Source organism: Capsicum annuum, chromosome 7 (assembly GCF_002878395.1).
Source record: "Capsicum annuum cultivar UCD-10X-F1 chromosome 7, UCD10Xv1.1, whole genome shotgun sequence".
Taxonomy (NCBI): domain Eukaryota; kingdom Viridiplantae; phylum Streptophyta; class Magnoliopsida; order Solanales; family Solanaceae; genus Capsicum; species Capsicum annuum.
In genome coordinates this window covers 163,675,744-163,701,515 of record NC_061117.1, presented here as the reverse complement: position 1 = coordinate 163,701,515, position 25,772 = coordinate 163,675,744, and the positions used below count along the sequence as shown (strand labels likewise).

The 25,772-nt window shown below is 36.7% G+C and overlaps 1 protein-coding gene across 3 annotated transcripts; it reads right to left on the bottom strand.

Annotated features, from left to right (window-relative positions):
- Positions 1 to 3,698: 3,698 nt before the first annotated feature.
- Positions 3,699 to 19,758, bottom strand: LOC107878144 (probable serine/threonine-protein kinase WNK11). Of its 3 annotated transcripts, none has more exons than XM_016725044.2 (3): positions 19,576 to 19,758; positions 18,208 to 18,722; positions 3,699 to 4,230 (listed from the first exon to the last, which is right to left on the bottom strand). In XM_016725044.2, exons 2-3 carry the CDS (start codon positions 18,709 to 18,711, stop codon positions 3,844 to 3,846), a joined length of 891 nt encoding a protein of 296 aa, XP_016580530.1. In that variant the 5' UTR covers positions 18,712 to 18,722; positions 19,576 to 19,758; the 3' UTR covers positions 3,699 to 3,843. The 3 variants fall into 3 exon arrangements, with proteins under 3 accessions (XP_016580530.1, XP_016580531.1, XP_047271226.1); XM_016725045.2 differs by having other exon boundaries at positions 18,208 to 18,719; positions 19,576 to 19,757; XM_047415270.1 differs by lacking the exon at positions 19,576 to 19,758 and adding an exon at positions 19,384 to 19,542 and having other exon boundaries at positions 18,208 to 18,719.
- Between the last annotated feature and the right edge of the window lie 6,014 nt (positions 19,759 to 25,772).

The window sequence follows — 25,772 nt, the reverse complement described above, 5'->3', positions numbered from 1 at the left end:
GTTAATGCAGATTTTATGGATGTCTTCTTATTTTTGATTAAAAATAATTTTCAGTTACTAACACACTACTGTATTATTACAAACTAATTCTTTGTAGATATTGAATTTTTCTTTTATTTTTTGTTAAACGTGTAGAAACAAATAGAATATTAAACTGATATTGAATTTGAACACTTTATAGTTTTACTGTAACTTACATTATCTTAAAAGTTAAAAATACATTGAAGTAATATCTAATACATTTAAATATATGCAATACATAACATAATACATGTTGTCATACGTTTTTTCCTGGAAAAAAAATATGAAACATAGTTCACAACATTCACTTTTGTGAAGTATGATACTCTTTCATACAATGACATAAATGTATAATCTGATATTATACATTTGTACATGAACAAGATATATTTTACAAAAAACTTATAATGTGTCATCAAACACATAAAAGATGATTCTCATATTTAATCTAATTTTTAAAAAAAAAGTCAGTTAAATGATATTTTTTTTGTCTAACATAATACAATAAAACAAAGTATAACGCTATATCATACATTTCATACACATTAACTATTAATGTGTAACAGTTTGCTACAGCTTATGTTTCAACATTTGATTAATGTAATAGTTCCCAGGTTACATACTAAATTTACACATCACTTATAACTAAATTTAATATGATTACGAAATATGATATATGAAAAATGCTTCTAAATTTTCTTAGAATATAAAACATTCATTAAAGAATTGAAAATCCAAAAACAATTAAACAGCTAGATATTAGTTGTTCCAGTATTCCAACAAAATCTAATAAAAATGTTCATACAAATAAAATCATTCAAAGCATCAGCATATAGAAAAAACACATTATCTCCATCAAGAGTCCTTTGAAAAATTTGTTGTCGCAATCACATTATTCAGCACTCTGTCGCTAAGACTACAAGTATGCTCCGAATCAAATGTTTTAATCACAAACAATTTCAATTTATTCATACAAGACGCCTTCAAGACCCATTTGCACTCTTTGTTACGACAAATCAATACATAACTGCATCAATATATAAAAATCTAAGTCAGTGTATTAAACAAAACTATTACAATTGAAAATAGAAAGACGGGAATGGAAATAATGGTACTGCCTAACTATATTATACATTTCTCTGTATGTATAATAAAATATTATACATTCGTATTTTAAATTAAAAAACATACAAGAAATAAAAGCAACTACAGAATGTCTTAAACCATATTATCATACATTTATTTGACTGGCACGGTTTATTTATACATTATCAAGCATGTATAATCATACATTATATATTCGTAATTTAACAATCATAAGCAACAGATCACCCAACTACACAACAAATACTTCTACAAAACCTCTAACAACAAATTTTCATACATTATAAGCTCAGCAAATATATTTGACACTTTTATATCATACCTTTTTTTGTCGGATCGTTTAACTTTAGTGTTGAAGCCATTAGCTATTGCATGTCTTGCCATTACTGAAACATGAGTTTCCTTTTCCTTGTAAATCTGATTCACCATTATTTCAGTGTTCTTGCAATCAGTAATGAAGTTTTTCACTTCAATTTCAGGAACATATAGAGCATACTGATTATCCATTTCAACAACTGTTAACGCAACCGAATCATATTCACTACCCTCAATACACATTACAGCACATGTTTCTTTATCAAACTCTATTTCACTATTGGATTTGTCGAAAGTTGAAATACAAAGCGAAAAATTAACCAACTCAGAAAATTATTTCTTCAACTCAACGTAAACCCTCACTCCATTATCGTTTCTTAGGACAATTGAAGAAGAATTTCCTTCAACCACATATTTAACTTCAATTTTTTTACTAACTTCGTCGATATCCAATTCCATGGCGATCGTAGAAATCAATTTCAAGAAAGTAATATTTTTCGAAACAATTATTGTGTCACTTTTGTACGACTCATAACTAATTTCTGACTGCCAGATTTCAGAATGTTGCAGCAATATGGGGATATTCATATCAATTTTAGAAGTATTGAAGCACGTATGTAGAAGAAATTGGTTGTTCTTTTGCTTTCCAGATCTTGAACCAAAGATTACAAAAAAAAAAAAAAAACTTTTAAGAATTTTTTTAAAATTCAAATATCAGTTACTAGTTTTAACCATAAACAACTTAATGTTAGCTAATTATTACCTTTAATTAAGGAACAGTAAAATAATTACTGATTTCAATTACCTTAAATTTAGGATTAACTGTTTCATCATACATTCGACCAGTGTATAATACTTGACCGAATGTATGAGTATCTTTCCCATAATTCGAGAGAGAGAAAAAAAAAGGGGATTTTGTATAATTACTTTCATTACCTAGGGGATTTATGTGGTTTACACTAAAATAAATTAGTTTAAAATGGTCATCTAGGGGAGTCGAACAAGGGCCCCGCGCGGGAAGCACTTCTATTTACAAAATTTTATATCATTTGCAGGTTGAAGAAATATTTAATATAATTATTTCGCAAGTTGGAGAAAAGCTAGGGCAAGCATATGAATATATTTGTAAAAGTTAGAAGTCTATGGTTGCTAAAAGTGAAGGTTCAAATATCTTCTAAGAAAAATATCTATTATTCTAACATTACAACGCAAATGTCCATGGCATGAATACTGCTGTCACCATAACAGAATGCAAAATGCAAATTAAACTGCGAAATAAAATAGTTCATGTCATGCCCCCCACACCCCACCCCCTGCCCCAAAACACCTCGCATTCACTGAATCTCCCAAGACAAGACAACCAATCAACAATTAATTATGTTACGACCTAATCGCCTTGACGTAAGGGGTTACTTACATACGGACAAAGTAATAGAAGTGTAACTTCATATTTCAAGTTAACGAGTTTAGAATATAAATTCAGCAATGAGTACACCAATTATTTCATTTTGTGACAATTATTATATGCAGAAGCATAAATATTTAAAATTTTAAAATTTTAAGAGAAAAAAGGGAAAAGGGTCAACAATGACATTAATGAATTAGAAATGGTTCAAAAATACTTTTTTCCTATGTATTGGTTCAAATTTGACCTTAATAAACACATTATGAGGATTATGTGTTTTGATATACTACATTTTCTGTGGGAAGAAAAGAAAGACTCTGTTTTCTCTCTTACTCTACAAAGTTAATTATATTGTTGATCATCAGTTCGTCTCATGGTACTTTAGCTCAATGTCACGCCCCAAATCTTGGGGAGGCGGACTGACACTTGGTGCCTTAACTTGACCAAGCGAACCAGCTCTAGAGTCTCACAGTTTTGTATTAATTTCAGCCTTTAATTTCAACAAAAAAGATTTCTAATACTATGTTAGTCCAAACTTGAATACTTAATCTGACTTAAGTGTCGAAACATGGAACTTATATACAATCTAAATCTCAGATACGAAGAGGCAAAAATAATTCTAAAGAAATACCAATACTAAGACAAATTTATACTTGAGGATGAAACACCAATACTATTTCTTGTACCTGGCCAGTGATCAATGATAAAGTTGAAATCGGATTCAAGAAATGTTTGATTAAGTTCTATGCATTGACGATAAAAAAATATTTACACAATTAGCTCACTTATAAGGTCAATAAAAATAAATCGTTATGATAAACATTGCTCCATAACTTGCTAAAAAACTTAGCTAACCTGCTATAATAGGTTTAACTACACTAATTATGTAAAAGTCTTTGGATATGTAGTAGCATTATAACATAAATCGTTAAAGAAATGATTTCTTGAATAAGCTTGAGCTACAAAGAATAATACTTCAAATAATAACTGTACATACTTCAACAATTGAAATCATTCTCATAGTCAGCAACATCAGAAAGGAAAGGATCCTTGAGCAAGTCAGCAGCAGATGGCCTTGCTCTTGGTTGTCCAATGCACCTTTCAATGAAGTCCTTCAACTCTGTATCATTCACTTTGTTGAAAGCTTGAGGCTTTATTCCTGATGTCACCTTCCTGTATAACTTGGCTATGCTGTCACATTCACTATATGGTATTTCCATAGTCGTCATTTCTATCAAACACATTCCGAATGAGTAAATATCTACCAACTCTGTGTAGTTCTCTTCATACAGCTCTGGTGCCATGTACTCTGGTGTCCCTAGTAATGAATGTGCTGCATGACTTTTCCCTACTATTGTGGCCAACCCAAGATCACCGATTTTTACCTGTATAAACATAAGAAATATGATGATTAGCACGTTGCTATGTCACAAGCAAAGCAAAGGTGGATCAATATTTTAATATTGATAGGTTCAACTTCTAAGGTTTTTAGCAGTACACTCAATTGTATTTTGGGATTTGAATTTACAACTTAGTAGTTGTTGAAATTTTAATAGTTTTTCAAATATATATATATATTTCTGTTCTTCGTCAGAAATTCCGAGGTCCCTAAGTATGAGTCAAAGAGAACTAAAGAAGGACTAACAAGTGTCTAGACTAGCAAGCTTCTGAAAGAAGGGTGGACGTGACACTTTAGGCGAACCTTACATCAAAATATGAGAGAAAACTGAAGAGCTTTATAAGGCATATCACAAGTTCACATGATACACGCATTTTTCAGCTCGATGATGGCATAGCTCTAGGGAAAAATCTGTGAGGTTTGTTGAGCCAAAGCCAATGCTTGTCATGGGCTTGAGCTGTGATACAACATTGGGTTTGGGTGTGTTGGACAAAAAAATTTTGAGTCGGGAAAATAAATAATCGGGACAAGAAAATATTACAACAATCAATTTATTGATTTCAATATGTGAGTGTTACAATCTCTATGAATCCTCTGATGCACCTTTTCAAATATAAATTCAAGGGTTTAAAGCTTGATCTTGAATTTGAAATTGATTTGTTGATTTGAGGGACTTGATCTTGACTTGTGCTTGAATTCAAGGGCTTTTGAGCTTGTTCTTGAATATTGTTGTCTTGATCTTGAACCTTGATGAACTTGGTTTGAATGCTTGAGTTTTGTAGAGAAATTGCGGCGTTTGATCCACGAGCTTTCTCTTGCTTCTTGGTAGAGTTCTGGGGTCCTTTTTTTGAATTATGACACCCCTATTTATAGTTGTGGAAAGAAAAGAGTCATGATGAAGATGGACTTAATTTGTCCAATCAAAGTCAAGTGACGTGGCGCCTTTTATGGGCTTTGATTTCATTGGGCCTGCTGCTTCATTATGACATGTGGCATGGTCCTATTGGATCCTTCCCTTGACTTGGCATGCCACGTCATTTGACACGTGGTACTCTTTTGGGCCTCTAGAATATCTTGGGCTTAGCAAAGTAGGCTCAGTATTTCTAGCCCAAATTAATGGACTAGCCTAATTTTTTCTTTCTTTAGGTGGTATTAGGGAAAGGTTCTTCCACCTCTCCCTCTCTATAAATATCACTTACCCACCTTTTTTGTTCTCACTATTTATACTACTGAGACACGGATCCTGTATTGTTGTGCAAGTACTTTGAGAAGAGAAATTGCAGGTGAGTGTCATAGGACAATTTCCCTTTTGTTTTCATTTTACTCTTCTTAATCTCAAATTTTATGATAGCTTTTGCTCCCTTCTTTTTTCTTTTTAGCAAGCGAGAGGATTCAAGGAGCAATTTGAACTATTTCTTTTTGACGGTCAAGATATTTTGGTACTTAGGTAAATATCTCTTACTTTTGTGTTTTTACTTTCTTTCTTGTTTCTTCTCTTTTTTTTTTGTCTTTATTTTTGGATAATTGAAACAAGTAGCAATATGCAACAATCGGCTTAGGGTGCAAGAGTTTACCTTCACCTCCATCACCTTAAGTCCGAACAATTTTACTTGAAGATGGCGGACATCGTCTTAAGGCGCGAGAGTTTAACTTCGCTTCCGTCACCTTAAGTCCAAAAAATTTTACTTAAAGACGGCGGACATCGGCTTAAGGTGCGAGAGTTTAACTTTGCCTCCGTCACCTTAAGTCCAAAAAATTTTTCTTGAGGACGGTGGACATCGGCTTAAGGTGTGAGAGTCTAACTTCGCCTCCGTCACCTTAAGTCCAAAAATTTTTTCTTGAAGATGGTGGACATCGGCTTAAGGTGCGAGAGTTTAACTTCTCCTCTGTCACATTAAGTTCGAAAATTTTTGCTTGGCGATGTAATGATTTTCTTTAAGTATGGGCCCTTTCACCAATGCATTTATGCAATGGTCTTCTCTAAGTATGGACCCTTTACAATGGTCAGTTTAAGGTGCGAGAATTTAACTTTGCCTCCATCTTCTTAAGATCTAACGGGTTCGGCTTCAAGTATACATGACTATATTTCACCAAGGCTAAAACATGGAGGACCCTTTTTATTCTTTGGCACCCTTTTTTTTACAGGTATTTTTTTTTGAATCTTGACTTTGTGTTTGACCAAGATTCTTTTGTTTATGCATCTTGCGAAAATAGTTCACTTTAGAGACTACACGTCTCCATCCTCTAAAATCAAGTATCTCCTAATTGAGGCTGATGATGGTACAGTTTTAACTAGGTTATTGACTGAAACTCCAATAGTAGACAGGTATGCAGATCCGTGGCTACCCTTGCAAAATTCTCTCCATATGTCACATTGGACTTTAGGACATGACATTGGTGCTAATTGATCGGTTAAAGTATGGATTCTTCAGACTCTCAACCAACGTCAATTGAACATTGCGAGCACCCTCTCTTGCTTAGGACGTCGGGTACTTAAAGGAGAAATATATTAGGGAACACTATGGAGATAACTGGTGAATATCTTCATACTCAAGGATATTGGGAATGGGCTGAGGACATATTGGATGGAAATACACAAACCTTGAAAGCAGCAAAAATATATGATGTCGTTTATGCTTCACTGTTTACCTGTGATCGGAACTTGAACATATTACAGGTATTCTTTGAGGCTTGGTGTCCAACTACCAACATATTGCTTACTTCAACTGGAGAGCTATCCATATTCCTTTGGGACTTATACAAAATTGGAGGTCTTCCCATCGAAGGTTTACCTTATGAAAAAGTAGTGCCTGAAGTGAAGGAGCTTACAGGTGTTGATGAAAAGAATGAGAGATCTATCCCTCGTTCTTGTGAATTCTTATTTGTAGCTTTACAACATCTTCAGGGGGAGAGGCGTCTAATCTGAGAATTCTTCTAAGCAAGTGGATAAAGTTTTGGTGCAAAAGGGTATTAAGTTATGAGTCAGTTGCACTGAGGAAGGAGAAAAAATTTGCTCGCTTGAAGTCAACCCATAACCCAACTGGGACTATTCCAAAAGTAGCGAAGTGGTCAAGTACAGATGATGCTACATTTTCTAAACTTAGAGTGAAATATGAAAATAGGACCGACACATATTTGGTAGCCTTCCTATCATGTTGGTTGTGCACCTTTATGTTTCCCTCTAGGGATGGATCTTTCATCTGTCTAGGAACTTTTAGAGTTGCAGTTATGATGACAGATAAGCAAATTTTTAGTTTGTCGTTCCAGTCCTATTGAGCATTTATAATGGTCTCAACAGAGTCTATAAATCTTCATAACTTGAGCAACTCAGAGTATCCTTTCTTATCCATTATGTGTATGGTTGGCTTGCTTACTATTTTAAGACACATTTTCCACTTTCTAATGGACCATCTATTCCATTGATGATGGCATATTCCGGCGAAGGAGGGGCAAAGTACTTTGATAAAGATCTCGCCAGAAAGTACATCCATCAAGTAGACCGTATTACTTGGGCTTCCATTATGCCAAGTAAGGCCGCTCCTTGTCATTTTGTGTATAATGCTAAGGATGATGAGTCAGAGGTAAGCTACTTCATGAGTCTCTGTTTAACTTACTCCCTTTTAGATATGGAGGTTTATTCATACTTAGCCATACAGTCCACACCGGTTTAGCCGTCAGTTTGGGTTTTATCAAGGCCTTCCTAGAATCTTGGAAGATGATATTCGTAGTGCTTCACTAGATGAAGGCCTTAAATTTCATCGAATTTGTGTATTGCATGGCTCTATGTCGAAAGCGACTTTTCCTAAAGCTGCATCCAATGTGAGAAGATATTTATCCACGCCGTATAAATCTTGGTGGGACAAAGTTCATGGGAACTTTCTTAAATTTAACTTGCAATCTTTGGTGAATGCCGTAGGTGCTATTATCGATACTCCTCAAGAACATGGTGAGGAGGTCCCCACTGTGGTTAAGCCTCCTGTTTTGAAATCTAAGGTAGTCACTCCATACAAAGTCAAGGGACCTTCACATGCAGAAACTCAGAAAGAGGAGTCGTCTACCCTAACTCAACAGGCTTTCAATAAACGACCATCTCAAGATGAGAGCAATAGTAGTCATGGAGATCATTTTTGGAAGAAGGTAAAACTATCCTTGGCAAAGCAAGGTGATTCTAATACCCATGTGAAGATTCTTGCTAGTTCATCGAAGATTCCGCCAGCCATTGAGAAGGAAATGACTAAACTCTCTACTATTTCATAGTATATGCATTGCCTTTATATTCCCCTCATTAATGTTTTTCTTTGTATATGCAGCCAGACAATTTCCAAATTTTGGAAGATCCTTGCCAAAGTAAGCCACAAGATAGTAGCGAGTCTGTAGTAGGTCCAGACTCAAGAGAGTTACTTTTGTCATCCAAAGAGGTCACTTCTAACTCTTGTGGTAAATTCAAAGCAAATGTAGAGTCAAACTTTCCCCAGCAACCAGCGGTAACCATGTCTATTTTTTATGGCAAGAAAATCATTTCAGAGCTTAAAAAGGAATTTATCATGAAGGATTAGGCTAGTATCTGTACCAAACTTCCAGGCCTTACTCTGAATTGTGCTTCTTCTATCCAATATGATGTCGAAATCATACTCAATGACATGAGTAGGATGGGGGCAGATATTTCTCCTTTACAGAATTTATTGGGGTCTTTCTTTGGGCTTGCAACTTCTTATGACCAAGCACGATCCGCCCTTATTGATAAAACTACAACAATTAAAGAGTCAGACCCATATTTGAAATCCAAAGAGCATCTTAATCTTGTACTAGGGGAGAGAGATAAGAAATTTGAGAAAGTTTTTTCCACCTGTAAATTTCTTGAGGAGGTGAAAAAGAAGGTGAAGAAGTTGAAAGCTCACCGAGATGCTGTCAAGCAAGAAGCTGCAGAGATGGAATCCAAAGTTTCAACTGCTGAAGAAGAGTTTTCTAAGTGTTCTGATGTCTTCCTTGCAACAGCAAATGCTTCAAAGGTTGTGGAGAAGAAGAAGCAAGTCTTGGAGGCTGCTTTACAAGATTTAGTCAATTATAAGTTATACTTAGATTAGCCTTAAGAGATTTCTTCCTTCAAACCTTGTTGTTGATTTTTTTTACCCTTTTATTGAGTATTTAGATCTATTAGTTGTAATGGAAACTCTTTTTTTTATATTGCACATTTATTTTAATACTACTTTTGAATTTCAACTCCAAGAATTACATGTTTTTCTCTAAAACTTGTTGCTCATTAGCTTCACGTCTTCGTCTCACAATCGAGTTGGACTTGAAACTTTAATTTGAAAGCCTTAAGAATTAAAGCTTTTGACTGGCAAACTTGATAATTGCATGTTTGGTAGATCTACGCCCCAACTGTAGGTTTTGGATATTCCAAATCCTATTAAAGAACTTTCTTTTCTTTTGACGGTTGCCCCAATTGAGCCACAAGTATTTGACATAATTTCAAAACTTAATTGAGATGTATGCAAGCTTAACTTTCATATGGTGGATCAAGGAGGAACATGTATTTTTTTTATACTCATGTAACTGAACTCAGAATGAAATTCCAAGCACCTACGTACCTCAATGAAGAGGGTCAAATGGCAACATAATTCTGGGTGAGTGTTTTTTTTTTTAATAATTTTTATTTTGTGTGTGTCCTAACATTTGCCTAGGCCGCCTCTTTCGATGTTTTTCAACCTAGCGAACTTTCTCTTTTTTTAGCCGTACACAGTTTATACTCTTGTTGTCCAGGAGTGGACGTGCAGTTTATACCCGTGCCTTAAGGAGTGTTTTATTTATTCAAGGATAGTACTTCTTCAAGAACTTGTCATTGATAGGACCAATTTTCACGTCGTCTGCATCGACAAGCTTGTAAGCACCATTTGAATATGTCTCTTACACGACATATGGTCCATCCCACTTTAGGGTAAATTTGTCCCCAGACTTATGAGAAGTGATAATAGGTCTCCTTACTGCAAGGACTTGATCTCCAACTTGGAATCACCTCAAACGAACTCTTTTGTTGAAAGAACTAGATAGACGGACTTAATAACATTCAAGATTTTACTGAGCCTTTAGTCTTTTCTCATCGAGAGCTTCTAACTCCGCAAGATGTAACTTAGCATTTTCTTCATCGGTGAGCCCTTCTTGAATAGCCAATCTCAAAGAAGGTATTTGACGCTCAAGTGGTAGGACTGCTTCAACTCCAAAAGCAAGTGAATATGGGGTTGCTTGCGTTGGTGTGCAGTAAGTTATTCTATACTCCCATAAATCTTATTTCATTCGTTCATGCCAATCTCTCTTGGACTTGGAGACGACTTTCTTCAATAGATTGCATAAAGTCTTATGACTATTGGCGGCAGCATGGTACATAGAAGACTTGCGCTGCTTGAAGCCAAAGAGATCACAAATATTATTCATCAGCTTGTTATCAAATGGCTTGCCATTGTCGGTCATTATATATTGAGGGAATCCAAAACGGTAGATGATATTCACTCAAATGAAATTCGCTATACTCTCCTTTTTTCTTCTTTAAGAGCAACAACTGTGGCCCATTTCAAGAAGTAGTCTGTTGCGGCCAAGATGTATAAGTGTCTACCAGAAGATTTTGGTAGTAGATCAACAACATCCATTCGCCAAGTATTGAATGGTCAAGATGCTACAGTTGGGTGTAGTACTTCAGGAGGTTGATGAATGAAATTCGCATGGAATTGACAAGCTTTGTATCTTCTAGCATAGTCCAAGCAATCATTCACCATCGTTGGCAAATAGTATAACATCATTTTAATGTGAAAATAGAGCTTCGAGCCAAACTGATGTGATCCACAAACTCCCGAGTGCGCTTCTTGCAAAGCTTGAATTGCTTCTTCCTTTCCCAAACACCATAAGAGTACTCCTTCAAACGATCTTCTATACAGTGTGTCCTTATAGTAAAGGAAGTAAGGTGCACGACGATGGATGTTAGTCCTTCTTCTTGGATCTTCTGGAAGTATCCTATAACATAAATAGTCAATGATAGGTTGTCGCTAATCTTCCTTTGCAGCTTCAGATATGACAACAAGGTATTCAACTTTATTTTCTACATCTCCATCCTCATTCGACAGCGGTACTACCCACTCTTGGTGGATAGTAACTCGCATCTAATTTGGAAGAGTTAGGGTTGAAGCTAAAGCATCTAGGGCATCAGCTTTCTTATTTTCTTTCCTCAGTACATGCTGGAGGGTTACTTCTCCAAGCCACCCCATCAACTTTTGTGCATAATCGTGATATGGTCATAGCTCAGGCTTTCTGACTTCATAGCTCCCCAAAATCTGCTTGATCACCAATTGGGAGTTACCAAAGACTTGTAATTACAGTTGTTTCATATTAACTGCTATCTCAAGTCCAAGTATTAATGCTTGATATTTAGCAACATTATTAGAGCAATGGTTTGTTAGGGTAAAGAGTATCGGATGAGCTCTTCTTATGGAATAACGAACACCACTCCAGCACTAGCTCTATCTTGATGTGCGGCATAATCAAAGTATATCTTGCACGAGGGTCTGGCTTCAATAACCATTACATCTTCATCAGGAATTTCATCGCTCAGTTTCTAATCATCAGGTATTGGGTGGTCTGCCAAGAAGTCAGCCAATGTTTGTCCCTTTACGGCCTTTTGGGGAACATACAAAATCTCAAACTGTTGAAATTGAAGGTACCATCTTGTAAGTCGATCACTAAGGACTGGTTTTAACATTACAAACTTGATGGAATTCGCCCTAGACACAAGACGAACCACATGAGCCTGAAAGTAGTGCTTCATCTTTTGAATTAAGAAGGCCAATGCCAAACACAACTTTAATATTGGTGAATACTTTAGCTCATTTGGTGTCATCATTCTGCTCAGATAGTAAAGATAATTTTCTTTGCCTTCATTATTTTCTTAAGCCAGTAGTGCTCCAACTGACCTCTCCTGTGTCGCGATGTAGAGTATCAATGGTTTTCCAAGTATAGGTGTCGCAAGAACTGGTGGCTTCATTAAGTATGATTTGATACTCTCAAAGTCATTACTACAAGCTTGGTCCCATTTAAAGGGAGTGTCCTTCTTCATGATGCGACTAAATGGTTGACATTTTCCAGCCAGGTTTGAGATGAACCTCCTTAAATATGCTAGCCTTCCTTGAAAGGCTTTTTAACTCATAAATATTTTGAGGCTCGGGCATCTTCAAAATTGCATCGACCTTGGATTGATCAATTTCAATTCCTCTGTGTCGTACAATGAAGCCAAGAAACTTTTTGGAAATAGCTCAAAAGGCCCACTTCAATGGATTCATCCTAAGTTGATATCTTCGAAGTAACTCGAACACCATTCTTAGGTCTTTTAAGTGGTCGTCTCTCTTTATTGACTTCAAAACTAGATCATCTACATAGCATTCAACATTTGTATGGAGCAGGCCGTCAAAGATGTTTTGTAAAGCCCTTTGATAAGTGGCTCCAGTGTTCTTCAAACTAAAAGGCATCACCTTGTAGCAATAAATACCTTAAGGCGTATGAAATACAGTGAGTTCTTTATTCTTTAGTACCATATAGATTTGATTGTAGCCAAATGGACCATCCATGAAGGACATTACCTCATAACCAGTGGTGGCATCAATCATCAACTCTGGTATGGGGATTAGAAATCCATCCTTAGGGCAGATGTTGTTGAGATCCTGAAAGTCGACACAAACTCAAATTTGGCCATTCTTCTTCCGTACTAGAACAATACTTAAAATACACATAGGAAATTTGAATTCACGAATAAATCCAGCTTCAATGAGTTTGTTAACTTCATTTTTAATTACTGTAACCAACTCTGGCCTAAAGCACCTTTGGGCTTGCTTAACAGGACGAGCACCATTCTTGACCGCCAACTAATGGACTGTTATTTTTTTATCTAAGCCAGGCATTTCCTTATAGCTCCAAGTGAAGACATCCATATATTCTTCGAGTATGCCCATATAAGCAATTTTCTCCTCCACTTTTAGAAATGCTCTCAGATAAGTATGTCTTGGGTTTTCATCGATTCCAAGATTAACTTTCTTCGAGGGATCTATTGTGGACTTTAATCCTTCTTTAAGTTGTGATGGAGCATCTCCAGCATCTTTCTCCTCTTGAGGGTCATTATTGTTGACGGATATATGATAACACCAAAAAGCATCTTTTATCTCTTTATCAACCTTCATTTGAGACAAGACATCTTTCTCATTCTGGGTCATAACATGATATGAGGAGCCAACACTCTCTTCATCTTCCTCGAGTTGCTTGGTATAAAACACAGTATGAGCCTTTGCTTTTAGCACCTCATTGTATGAAACTACCAGCTCCATCTATCGCCTCATTCTAGAAGGGATTAAACTTTGGAAATCCTTCTGGATTTTAAGTGAAGAGTGCATCATCGTGATTTGACGACTTCTCTGAAGTTTGTTGCTTTTCTTCTTATTTAGGGTCTCAACCTTTCAAACACAGAAGTTTTTGCAGTTGATTCTCCAAGTCGGTCAAAGATAGAAGGCCTTTTGTTGGATGCAGTAGACTCTTCTTCTACAATAATGTAGTTACTAACCATCCTTCTTAAGGAGATGTGAATCAAAGATGGCTGTATGTATCCTAGGCCTTCACATACCTGGCTGATAATACCTTCCAATGAAAGTTTGTCCAACCTTGATGGCTCATTAGGGTTATATCCAGCCTTTACAAATAGCTTTTATGCATTTGGGTCGAAGCCATCCTTCGTACGTTTCATCGGAAGTGTCATATCTTGTGACGGATTTTGAGCCACAAACTCTCCAAGTAGTATTGAGGATGGATTTATTATGTCAATCCTACTAATAGGAAAAGTTAGCCCTTTTAGGACATTATCTTAGACATCAGATGGGTGACCTTCCTCTTTCTTTAGCTTTGGTACGTATCGAAGAATGGGAGTTGCCTTCTTTTTCGTAGGTGCGACGCTTTTTTTATTCAAAGTGAAGAGGGGCTTCTTGGTGGCAACTTTTTCAATAATCACCGCGACCTTCTTAGATGCAAGATCATCACACTTGGTCTTGGTGACATCTCAATCCTTTTCTTATTCACAACATAATTTTTAAGTAGAATTTTGCATTGGCAAAGAGTGACTCAGCTTCAGTGAATGGTTTGTGATCGGCAACTATCTTTCTTTCAACTCTGCCTTTGAGGTACTTCAAGCATTGATAGTAAGAGAACGAGATAATTATGTTCTCGTGTACTCAAGGCCTACCAAGTAATATGTTGTATGATGTTTTGGCATCAATCACATACATCAATGTATTTTATTGAAAATCATCCATACGAATCCTCAACCTGACAGCTCTCATGGCCCTCTAGCCCCCTTAGTTGAAGTCTTGGACCATTATACGACTTTCGGTCAGTTCATCGATACCGATGCCCAGTTCCTTCATTGTACGGATAGGCAGGATGTTAACTCCAGATACCTCATCAATCAAGATTTTATTTATTCTTTTTCCTAGAACTTGACCTACCATGTATAAGGGATGATTGTGTAGGGTTCCCCCAAGCAGAAGGTTACTATTTGTAAATTTGATTTTTGTATCACATACATGTGCCTCTTAGCCAAGTGGCTCCGTAGGCTTTTCAGAAGATGGAGAAACCTCCATGGGTGGGTTTTCACCCTTTGCCCCTCTTCTTTGGCAGTATTAAAACAAGACACCTCAAGGTTGACTTGAGCAGTCTTTGCAAGAAACCAACTTGATAAGAATTCTTCCAAAGTTACTGGACACCGTGGTTTTTTGTGGTGAAGCTCCATTACCCTTGTATTTTTTAGAAGTTGGACTAGCCTTTGTTTCATTAATTTTCTTACCATCTTTCTTCTAGTTGGTTGCTCGGACGAATCCTTTCGTAGACTCAACTTTCTATGTCTGCGCCTGGTCACAGAGTCCAACCTTCGTCATCGCCTTCGTCAACTGAAGACCTATCAAGCTCTAATAGTTTTTAATTTTGTTCTTCAGTGCATATTTGGACTGGATCGAGCGAGCCAAAAGTGATAGAGATTTGATGAGAACTGGTCGTCTCATCGTCGAAGAAGATCTTCTTCTCATTTGCTAGTTGCATGACTTTGTCTTTAAAGACAAAGCATTTTTTCAAAGGGTGACTTACAAGCCTATGATATTTGCAATAATTAGGGTCATTGGTCCTTCCAGCTTCGTTGGGACGCTTTATCTCTGGGAGTTCAATGAGCTATGCTCAAGGAGTTCATCAAAAATCTCAACAACATCAGAATCAAGGAAGGGATATTTCTTTTCTTGCATCTCCTTTAAAGTTTTCTGATTCAAAAATGCTCCAGAAGTTGTCTTCACACTTTGATTTTTGCTCACCTTCGTGGTGAACTTCACAGGAGACACGTTCATAAATTCCTTGTTGTTATTTTTGGGGATAAACTTGCCCCATCTTTTGGGTTCCTGCTTATCCTTTCCCCTTCGAGGGTCATGGATAAGCGTTGCTCCCTTTCCAGTAGAAGACATGCTCAACTCCATATCGTGAGCACGAGTAGCTAACTCTTCAAAGAATTTAGGATTAATGCCTTGCAAGATGTAGAGAAGCTCCCAGTGCATTCCTTGGACGCGCATCTCTATTGCAGAAGCTTCGTTGAACCTAACTTTGCAGTTTAGGCTAGCATTTCTCCATCAATTGGTAAATTCAATGACTGTTTCATCCTTTCTTTGCTGAGTATTTTTAAGCTCTACCATGCTTACTGTACGCCTTGTGCTATAAGAGTAATTTAGGAATTCGTGCTCCAATTGCTCCCAACTATCAATGGAATTAGGATCAAGGTCCGTATACCAATCAAAGGTGTTTCCTTTTAGGGAACAAACAAACTGTTTGACAAGATAGTTACTATAAGTTCCAGCATTATTACATCTCTCAACAAAGTGTGCAATATGCTGTTTTGGGTTCTCTTTGCCCTCAAATTATTGAAATTTGGAGGGTTGATAGCTGGCAGGCATTTTGAGGCTATCTATTCTCGCAGTGTAGGGCTTGGCATACGCAAGGAAAGACTTGGTGACAACATCATACTTGTCTTTAAGGGTCCTTTCAATGAATTCCTTCAATTGCTCAATCGGGATCATTCCCTCAGAAGAAACTTGCACCTCATTAGTTGGTGGTGTTTGTTTCACAAGATGTTCTGTCTCGTGAGCCTCTGGAGATTTTCCAGGTGCATGACTAGACTCTTCATCTATCAGTCCTTCCATTCTATCTACTCTCTTATCAATCTGAGCATCTTGATTCTGAACATATTTGGTCAGGCCCTCAATTGCCTTTGCCAAATTCGCAAGCTACACCTTCATAGACGAGGCATCAGTCACCATCGCTTGCATGATCACTGGAGACGTTGGATATTAACATGGATTATCATATAAGTTGATCTTTGAAGTGCTCATCTTCTGTGGTGTAGGTGGAGATAACGCGTTCCAGAGTATTTGGAACCGGAATGCTCAAGTAGAACTAGAGTCTTACTAAGTGATTCCACTACACCGTTTTCTCCGTCCAGAGCACTTGTATTGGACTTCGTTCCTTTTGGGGTTGAAGATCCAAAAACTGGAGTTGGCGCGGACGACACTGGATGTGTTTATTGTCCTAGCAAGCCTGCCTTGCTCCTTATGACAGCTCCCAAGCTTCCGAAAGTAATACCAAGGATGCTTTCCACTTCAGCAGAGAACTTTGAATCAACAGTCTTGGAAGCAGTTGATTGAGAGTTGACCTTCTTGGAAGTCATTTCGTTGTTCTTAAACTTTAAAGTATGAAAAGTTGAAATGAGAGGTAGAGATTGTCCCACTGAGAGTGCCAGAATTTTTTGGATGGTAAAATTTCGAGCCGGAAAAATAAATAATCGGGATAAGAAAATATTGCAACAATCAATTTATTGATTTCAATATGTGAGTGTTACAATCTCTATGAATCCTCTGATTCGCCTTTTCAAATACAAATTCAAGGGTTTAAAGTTTGATCCTGAATTTGAACTTGATTTATTGATTTGAGGAACTTGATCTTGACTTGTTCTTGATTTCAAGGGCTTTTTGCAGCGTTTGATCCACGAGTTTTCTCTTGCTTCTTGTTAGAGTTCTGGGGGTCCTTTTTCTGAATTATGACACCCCTATTTATAGTTGTGGAAAGGAAAGAGTCATGATGAAGATGGACTTTCTTTGTCCAATCAAATTCAAGTGACGTGGCGTCATTTTTGGGCTTTGATTTCATTGAGCCTGCTGCATCATTTTGACATGTGGCATGGTCCTATTGGATCCTTCCCTTGACTTGGCATGCCACGTCATTTGACACGTGGCACTCTTTTGGGCCTCTAGAATATCTTGGGCTTAGCAAAATGGACTCATTATTTCTAGCCCAAATTAATGGATTAGCCCAATAAATATTGGACTTTATTTAAATACACACATGTTTGGACCAAAATAATTAATCCAATTATACTAACCCGCAATATTTATTTGGGATTAATATATTTTGAATTTAATATAATTCATATTTTGTACGGATTTCAATTTAATAAAATTTCATCGTACACAGGGTGTAACCTTTCAACAAATATGATTCCTATAATGTAAGTATTACTCTAGTCGAGTCCAATGGAATTTGAAAAGATATTTTTATTTTGTTCAAAACATGTTGCACAATCTTAAAAGCAATATTGATGATCCTATATGAGTAGTATATACCTAGCATCAAACTCCTACCATCCTTTCATTGCTACTAGAAGACTCGGTACGGGTATCAGAATTAAGTGTGGATGCTGTATGAGTATGTCCAGTTGTGCAAATGTACTTTAAAGGTTTCATACAAAATATTGACAAAGAACTATGCTTTAGATGAGAGGAACATTAAGCTAAGAATTTAACAGCTCAATTCACATAAAATAAACTGAAGATATATATAATGATCAGTTCATTACCTTCCCAACATTCCCATTGATAAATATGTTGCTGCAATTGAGATCCCTATGAATGACACAAGGGTCATGAGTGTGTAGATAATTCAGGCCCTGTAATATCTGCCTAGACCACTTCTTCAGCGCCTTGATGGAAACGTGACGATGCTTCTTCCTATAATCCCTCAAATTACCAGAGGCACATTCCTCAGTGATGAAATTGAGGATGTTATGTTCCTTGTCTTTCCAGAAATGGTATAGTACTATGATGTTGTCATTTTTCAAGTTCTTCAACAACGCGATCTCCGAATGGATTTTACTGATGATGTAAGGCGCGTCGCTGAATTTGCTCAATTTGATCTGATTCCAGGCAACATCTCTGCCTTCTTGTATATCAAATGCCCTGTATACTTTCTTCACTGCGCCATGGCCAAGCAGCTCGGCGTATCGGCCAAACCTCCCGGATGGATCAACTTCAGCAAATTGTTCCCTTTCTTCCTCAGTTGGATCAGGACTTGCAGATGGCATTTTAAGGTCTACTGAAACGATCAAAAGAAACACAAGCCTTTAGAAGATTCACACTTAAACAATGTAAAAAAAAAATACTATGATTTGCACTACAACAATGATTGCATTAAATTCACTATGTTTAACTTCTGTTTGGCAGTATGATCTCTATTTTCATCATCTCAATTCTCGCTATCAACTCTACTATCCTATTAGCTCTATGAATTTCTCTATCATGATGCCTTTTTATTCATTATTCTGATTTTGATTTTCGTATCATGGATCATGGGTTCTACTCTAAGAAAAACATCTAATCCTGCCAATGATTGTTCATGTAACTATTTTACACTCAATTGATGAGGTACTAGTAGATCCTAAGTCCTAACATAGTAAACCTAAGTACTAGAAAAATCGAGAAAATTCCAACCATTATTTGCCTTTCCATTTGAATAAATTGGGCAAAAGATTTATAAGGTTCAACTATGGGCATGTCATTCACCAGACATCAAATCAAGATCAACTATGAAACAGAATTATTACGGGGCAAATAAGATTGCTGGATTCACTGGAATTTCAGATGCATCATGAAATTTGAAAAAGAATATCAATCTCAAACTAACGAATCATGATGAAATTATATTCATCTAATTAATCATGGCAACTAAAAGTAATTAACTCAGGAACAATATCTACCACCGAATGATGTGGTGCAGTGGACACAATTATTCCTTCCTTAATAATTGTGAGCCCGGTTATGGAAGCACTAACCGCAAATAGGCCATACTCAGTTGTTCCAAGATTAGTCGGAATCCAATATGGGTACCGTCTACGGAACCAAAAAAACACTCATGAACAATAATCTCAAAGCAAAGTGAAGAGACTTACCTTTGGCAAGATGTGGAATAGTTGGGGAAGCAAACAAACTGGAGGAACAAGGCACTAAGGCAATGAGAAATTTAATGCAAAACCCTCATGTTATTATTTATAGTGAACTCAAACCAAATTCAAGTAAACTTAGGGTTGGAGTTTACGTAGGCATGCAATATTACTTTCTACGAAAGTTTGAACAGTCTTCAACTGGATTATCAGCTCATAAGTATCACACGTGTTGCCATTTAATTCGTAAGTAATATTAAATACGTAGTGTTTTTTTTATATTTGTTTAGTCACGACTCACGGCACGGCATCTACCGTCTTCTGGAAAAATTAAAAAGATGATAATGTGTCCGGACAATATCAATAACAATTGGGTCATTTAAACGAATATCCTATTTTGGATATTTTTTAATTTTTATCCTTTAAATTTGTAATTTTTGATTTTTATTCTTCACCATTTTAAGTAATATACGTGGACAAAAGTATCGGTAATGTTAAAAAAAAATTGCAAGACAAACAAAATTCGTACAAATTTGCTAGACAGGCATCACCTTACAAGGTTGTGCCTCACAAGGTATAAGTTCATGTATAAACTTCTTAAGACATAATATGTACCTAGCTAATTTTTTCTGCCTTAGGAATTTACATTACAAAATTATATCCCAAAATTATATTCCGAAACACGAGTTATATCTTAAGTTCAAATTTAGATTTTATAGATCTTAAGTTCATATTAGTGAACGAATGCTCTAAGGGACAGAGTATGCCATCTGAATTTATACCCTGTGCAAAGTTTTCTAAAAAAAAATTCTTCTGAATTAGAGTTACAGGACAAATATTCTTTAAAATTGTTTGCCTTGGGAAATTAGGTAATAGTTAGGGATACTTTGACCCACTTATTTTCTTTAATCAAGTAGTAGAGACAAAAATTAAAGCATCCAAAGATATATACAATCTGTGCCCAAAAAAACAAGAAAAAAATTGATAACCATTATGCCTCAATCTCAAACCAATTAAAATCGGTTACATGATAAATGATCATATTTCTCTCTTTCTATTTCGATTCAGCATGGATGATTAAGATTGAAGTTGCAGCTTAATGGTATTGGAAAAATCTGAATTTTCCAACCCTTCTCTTCTCTCTATGCATTGGCCCAACTTGTCCCCAACAGAGTGAAGAAAAAAATGCAATATCAAGATTAGTATTGATCAAATCTTCCTTATTGTAAAGTGATCAACTTTCTTTTAAGGATAAAGTGATATTTACATTATACCATTTGATAGCAAATACAACATTAATATGTTAGGTTTCTTCTAGTCACATTTGTAGAAGTCGAATATATCCTATACTATTTTATAAAGAGATTCTTTTTTAAAATATTGCGTATATCTCTCAAGTCACTTGTAGAAAAATCGAATATATGCTTGCTTAAAAAGAACACATCAGTTGATCCAAGTTGCAGTGATATTGGTTACACTCCCATCACATTTCTTCTATTTACAATTTTATAATATCATTTGCAAGTTGAAGAAATTCTTTTTATATTTGCAAGTTGGAGAAAAGCTAGGGCAAGCATGTGAATGTATTTGTAAAAGTCAGAAAGGAGTCTATGGCTGCTAAGTGAAGGTTCAAATATTTTGAAGAAAAATATCTATTATTCCAACATTACAATGCAAATGTCCGTGGCATGAATATTGCTGTCACCACAACAGAAAGTAAAAAGCAAATTAAACTACGTAATAAAATATATAGTTCATGTCATGCACCGCCCGTGTCCAAACACTTCGCATTCACTGAATCTCCTAGACAGGCAACTACCAACTAATTGTGTTACAACCCATTGCAAAGTAATTCTTAACGTAACTGGTAATGTTACTGTCAAGCAACCAAGATATTACGAATTTGAGCTGTGAAAATAGCCTATTGCAGGAATGTAGGGTAAGACAGTGCACACCATAGACCCTTGTTGTTCAATTCTTTTCTGGACCCTGTATGTAGGGGAAGCTTAGTGCCTCGGGCTCCCTTTAACAGCCTACTGCGTTAAGGTAGAAGCAGATTCTGGATTTGCATTGTATAAGTTCATTTTTTAAGATTCTTAATATTAATTCTATTGTAGTTTTAAAATAACTCAATACTACCTATTTACGGTGGGTATATAGCATAGTGCTTGTTGTTGCTTGTGAGTATCAAGCCTGCTTGCTGGTTTTTGTTTGCTTATTTAGTTATTTTTAGTCGTACCCTTTTGCTCGTCATGTTCTTTTTCTCCTTTTTTATTCATTTTCTTCTGTCGTATCCTTTTGAGTGGTGGTTGGGGTGATAGATGATGGACTAGGGTCATGTCATAAGTTGAGGTCGGGGTGGGGTTTGGGTCTGGTGCAGGGTTAGGTCGAGTCTAGGTTCGAGTCTGGGGTTGGGGGCAAGGGGTAGTAGGCCAGGTGGGATAAAGGCGTTAATTTCTAGGTTGAGAGTTGAGTCCTGGAACATAGGGACGCCTCAAGGTAAGTCTATAGAGCTGGTGAAGATTCTTAGAAAGAGGAGGGTTAGTATAGCGTGTGTCCAGGAATCTAAATGGGTGGGCACTAAGGCGAGAGATGTGGATGGATACAAGTTAAGGTACTCGGGTAGCATGAGACATAGAAATGGGGTAGGTATCTTAGTAGATGAAGAACTTAGGGAGCAGGTGGTAGAGGTTAAGAGAGTCAGTGATATGTTGATGTTTATTAAGTTGGTCATTGGAGGGTCTACGGTAAACGTTATTAGTGCCTACGCTCCGCAAGTAGGTCTAGACAAAAAGAAGAAGAAGGGTTTTGGGAAGGTTTTGGATGAGGTGGTGAGGGGAATCCGAAGCACTGAGAAGCTTTTCGTGGGAGGAGATTTCAATGGGCATACTAGGTTTTTGTCGAGAGGTTATGATGATGTGTATGGCGGTTTCAATTTTGGGGAGAAGAATGAAGAACGAGCTTCTCTTTTGAATTTTTCTAGGGCTTTTGGGTTGTGGATAGCAAATTCGACCTTTACGAAGAAGGAGGAACACCTTATTACGTTTCGTAGTTCAATGGCCAAGACTCAGATAGACTTTTCGCTCCTTATTAGAAAGGGTGATAGAGCGTTATGTAAAGACTGTAAAGTCATACCTAACGAGAACCTTTTGACCCAGCATAAGATTTTAGTGATGGGTTTGGTAATTAAGAAGGGCAGAAAGAAGAGGGGTATGGAGGAGCGGCCTAGAATTAGGTGGGGTAGCTTGACGTTGGTCAGTGCTTTGGAAATAGAAGGAAAGTTATCGACTATAGGGGCTTGGGAGAGTAGAGAGGATATGGATAATATGTGGGAAATGGCTGCCAATTGTATTAGGGAGACAGCTAGAGAGGTGTTAGGTGTCTCAAGAGGTCGTTCTGGCAAAAACCGGGGGGACTAGTCATGGAACGAAAAAGTTCAAAGGAAAATAGAGACTAAAAAGGTGGCGTATGCAAAGTTGTTAGAGAGAAAATATGACGAAAAGAAGCATACTAATAGGGAGTAGTATAAATTAGCTAGGAAGGAGGCTAAGTTAGCGATTACGGCGGCTAAGATAATAGCTTTTGAGAGTTTGTATGGGTTTTAGAGGAGAAAGGCTGGGATAAAAAGTTGTATAGGCTTGCTAAGGCTAGGAAGCGAAGGGTCCAAATCTTGACCAAGTGAAGTGTATTAAATGGGAAGATGGCAAAGTGTTGGTTGGGAATGTCTTTATTAGGAGGAGGTGGCAGTCCTATTTTCATAAACTTCTAAACGACAATGGGGATAAAGGATTTGTGTTGAGGACTTGGAGAACTTAGAGAAGTATCACGATTATGGTTATTGTAGGTGTATCAAGGTGGAGGAGGTCAGGGGTGCGATTCGACGGATGCGTAGGGGTAGGGCAACCGGGCCTGACGAGATTCCAATGGATTTATAAAAGAACAAAGGCGGGGCAGGTTTGGTATGGCTAACGAGGTTATTTAACAGCACTTTTAGGGAGGCTAAGATGCCCGAAGCTTGGAGATGGAGTACGATAATTCCATTATATAAGAACAAGGGAGATATTCAGAGTTGAGATAATTACAGAGGTATTAAATTATTGAGTCATACCATAAAGGTTTGGGAGAGGGTGGTAGAGTTGAGGCTGAGGAAGATCATGGACATTTCTGAGAATCATTTTAGTTTATGCCAGGTTGCTCGACTACTGAGGCGATTCACCTTGTGAGGAAATTAGTGGAGCAATATAAGGAGAAGAAGAAGGACTTACACATAATGTTCACTGATCTTGAGAAGGCGTATGACAGTTTCCGGGGAGATTTTGTGGAGGTGCTTGGAGGTTAGAGGATTGCTTGTGGCTTACACTAAGTCGATCCAGGATATGTACGATGGCGCGAAGACTCTTGTGAGGACGATAAGAGGAGATTCAGAGCACTTTTCTGTTTTGTCAGGTTTGCATTAGGGATCGACTCTTAGCCTTTTTTTATTTGGCTTGGTGATAGATATTTTGACGTGACATATTCAATGGGAGGTGTTTTAATGTATTTTATTTGTTGATGATGTTGTACTAATTGACGAGACTCAGAGTGGAGTTAATGATAGGTTGAAAGTTTGGAGACAAACCCTTGAGTCATAGGGCTTTGGGTTGAGTAGGACCAAAATAGAGTACTTGAAATGTAAGTTTAGTGATTTGTCACATGAGGATGAAGTGGTTGTAGAGTTGGATTCTTAGGTCATTCAAAAGATGGAGAGTTTTAAGTATCTTGGGTCTATGATTCAGGGAATAGTGAGATAGATGAGGATGTCTCGCACCGTATTGATTCAGTGTGGGTGAAATGGTGGCTTGCCTCAGGAGTTTTGTGTGATAAGAAAGTGTCTCCAAAGTTTAAAGGTAAGTTCTACAGAATGGTAGTCCGTCCGGCTATATTGTATGGAGTAGAGTGTTGGCTAGTTAAGAATTTTCACATTCAAAAGTTAAAGGTGGAGAGATGAGGATGTTGCGGTGGATGTGAGGAGTTACCAGGAGAGACAAGGTTACAAATGAGATTATTTGGGAGAATGTGGGAGTGTCTTTGATAGAGGACAAAATGCGAGAAGTGAGGTTGTGTTCGTTCAGGCATGTGATGAGAAGGGACTCAAATGCTCCAGTTCGGAGGTGTGAGAGGCTGGTTATGAATAGTTTTAGATAGGGTAGACGTAGGCCGAAGAAATATTGGAGAGTGGTAATTAGGCAGGACATGGGGCAGTTACATCTTACGGAAAACATGACCCTTGATAGAAAGATATAGAGGAAGCGAATTAGGGTAGAGGGTCTGTAGGTGGGAGTACGTTCGTAATAGTAGAAAGGGGTATGTTGTTTGTATTGGTGTCTTTAGTGTCTTGTAGCCTCTTGGTGATGTCTCTGATTTCGTATAGCGAGCTTGTAATAATACTTTGTGGGTGTCTTGTTTTCTATATTATCTAGCGGTGTATCACCCCTTGTTTGTTGTGTGCCTTTATATTTTTTGTTATATTTGTTATCTATCCTGAGTCGGAGGTCCATCAGAAACAGTTTTTATACTTCATCTGAGATAGTGGTATGAACTGCGTTAGGGGTGATAAAATAGATAAATTATATGGTTAATCATCCATTTTATTCATGTTAAATGAGTTGGGTATCCAACCTATTTAATAGTGGGTCAAATATGGATCAGTCCATATTATCCATTCTAAAATATGGATAAATCATAGGTATCCACCAATTATACTCTCCTTAAAGTATCACGTATGTGAAAATGTCGCAACCTCTAAACTATACTTATTAAGGAGGCGTTTGGAGTGAAGAAGAAAAATCATTTGAAAAAGAAATAAAAAATATTTTTCATTTTTTAAAATTTTACTTTCTTAATTTTAAAAGAAAAATTATTTTTTAAAAAGTAAATTGACTTTTTTCATTTAAATTATTTGAACCACCCTTTTCTCTCTTTTTTTTACGTTTTGTTTTCTTTTCTATTCTTGTTTTCTTTTCTATTCTTATTTTCCTTTTTTTTCATTTCTTTCTTTATGTTTTTTTTTCTCTCTTCTATCTCGAATTTATATTTCTCTTTCTCGTTTTTTTTGTATGTTTTCTTTTTCTTGTGCCTCCTTTTTTTTTCTAGTTTGATTTTTTTCTATTTTAATTTTTTTTCATTTCTTTCGTTCATTTTTTTCTATCTCTAGTTTCCATTCCTCT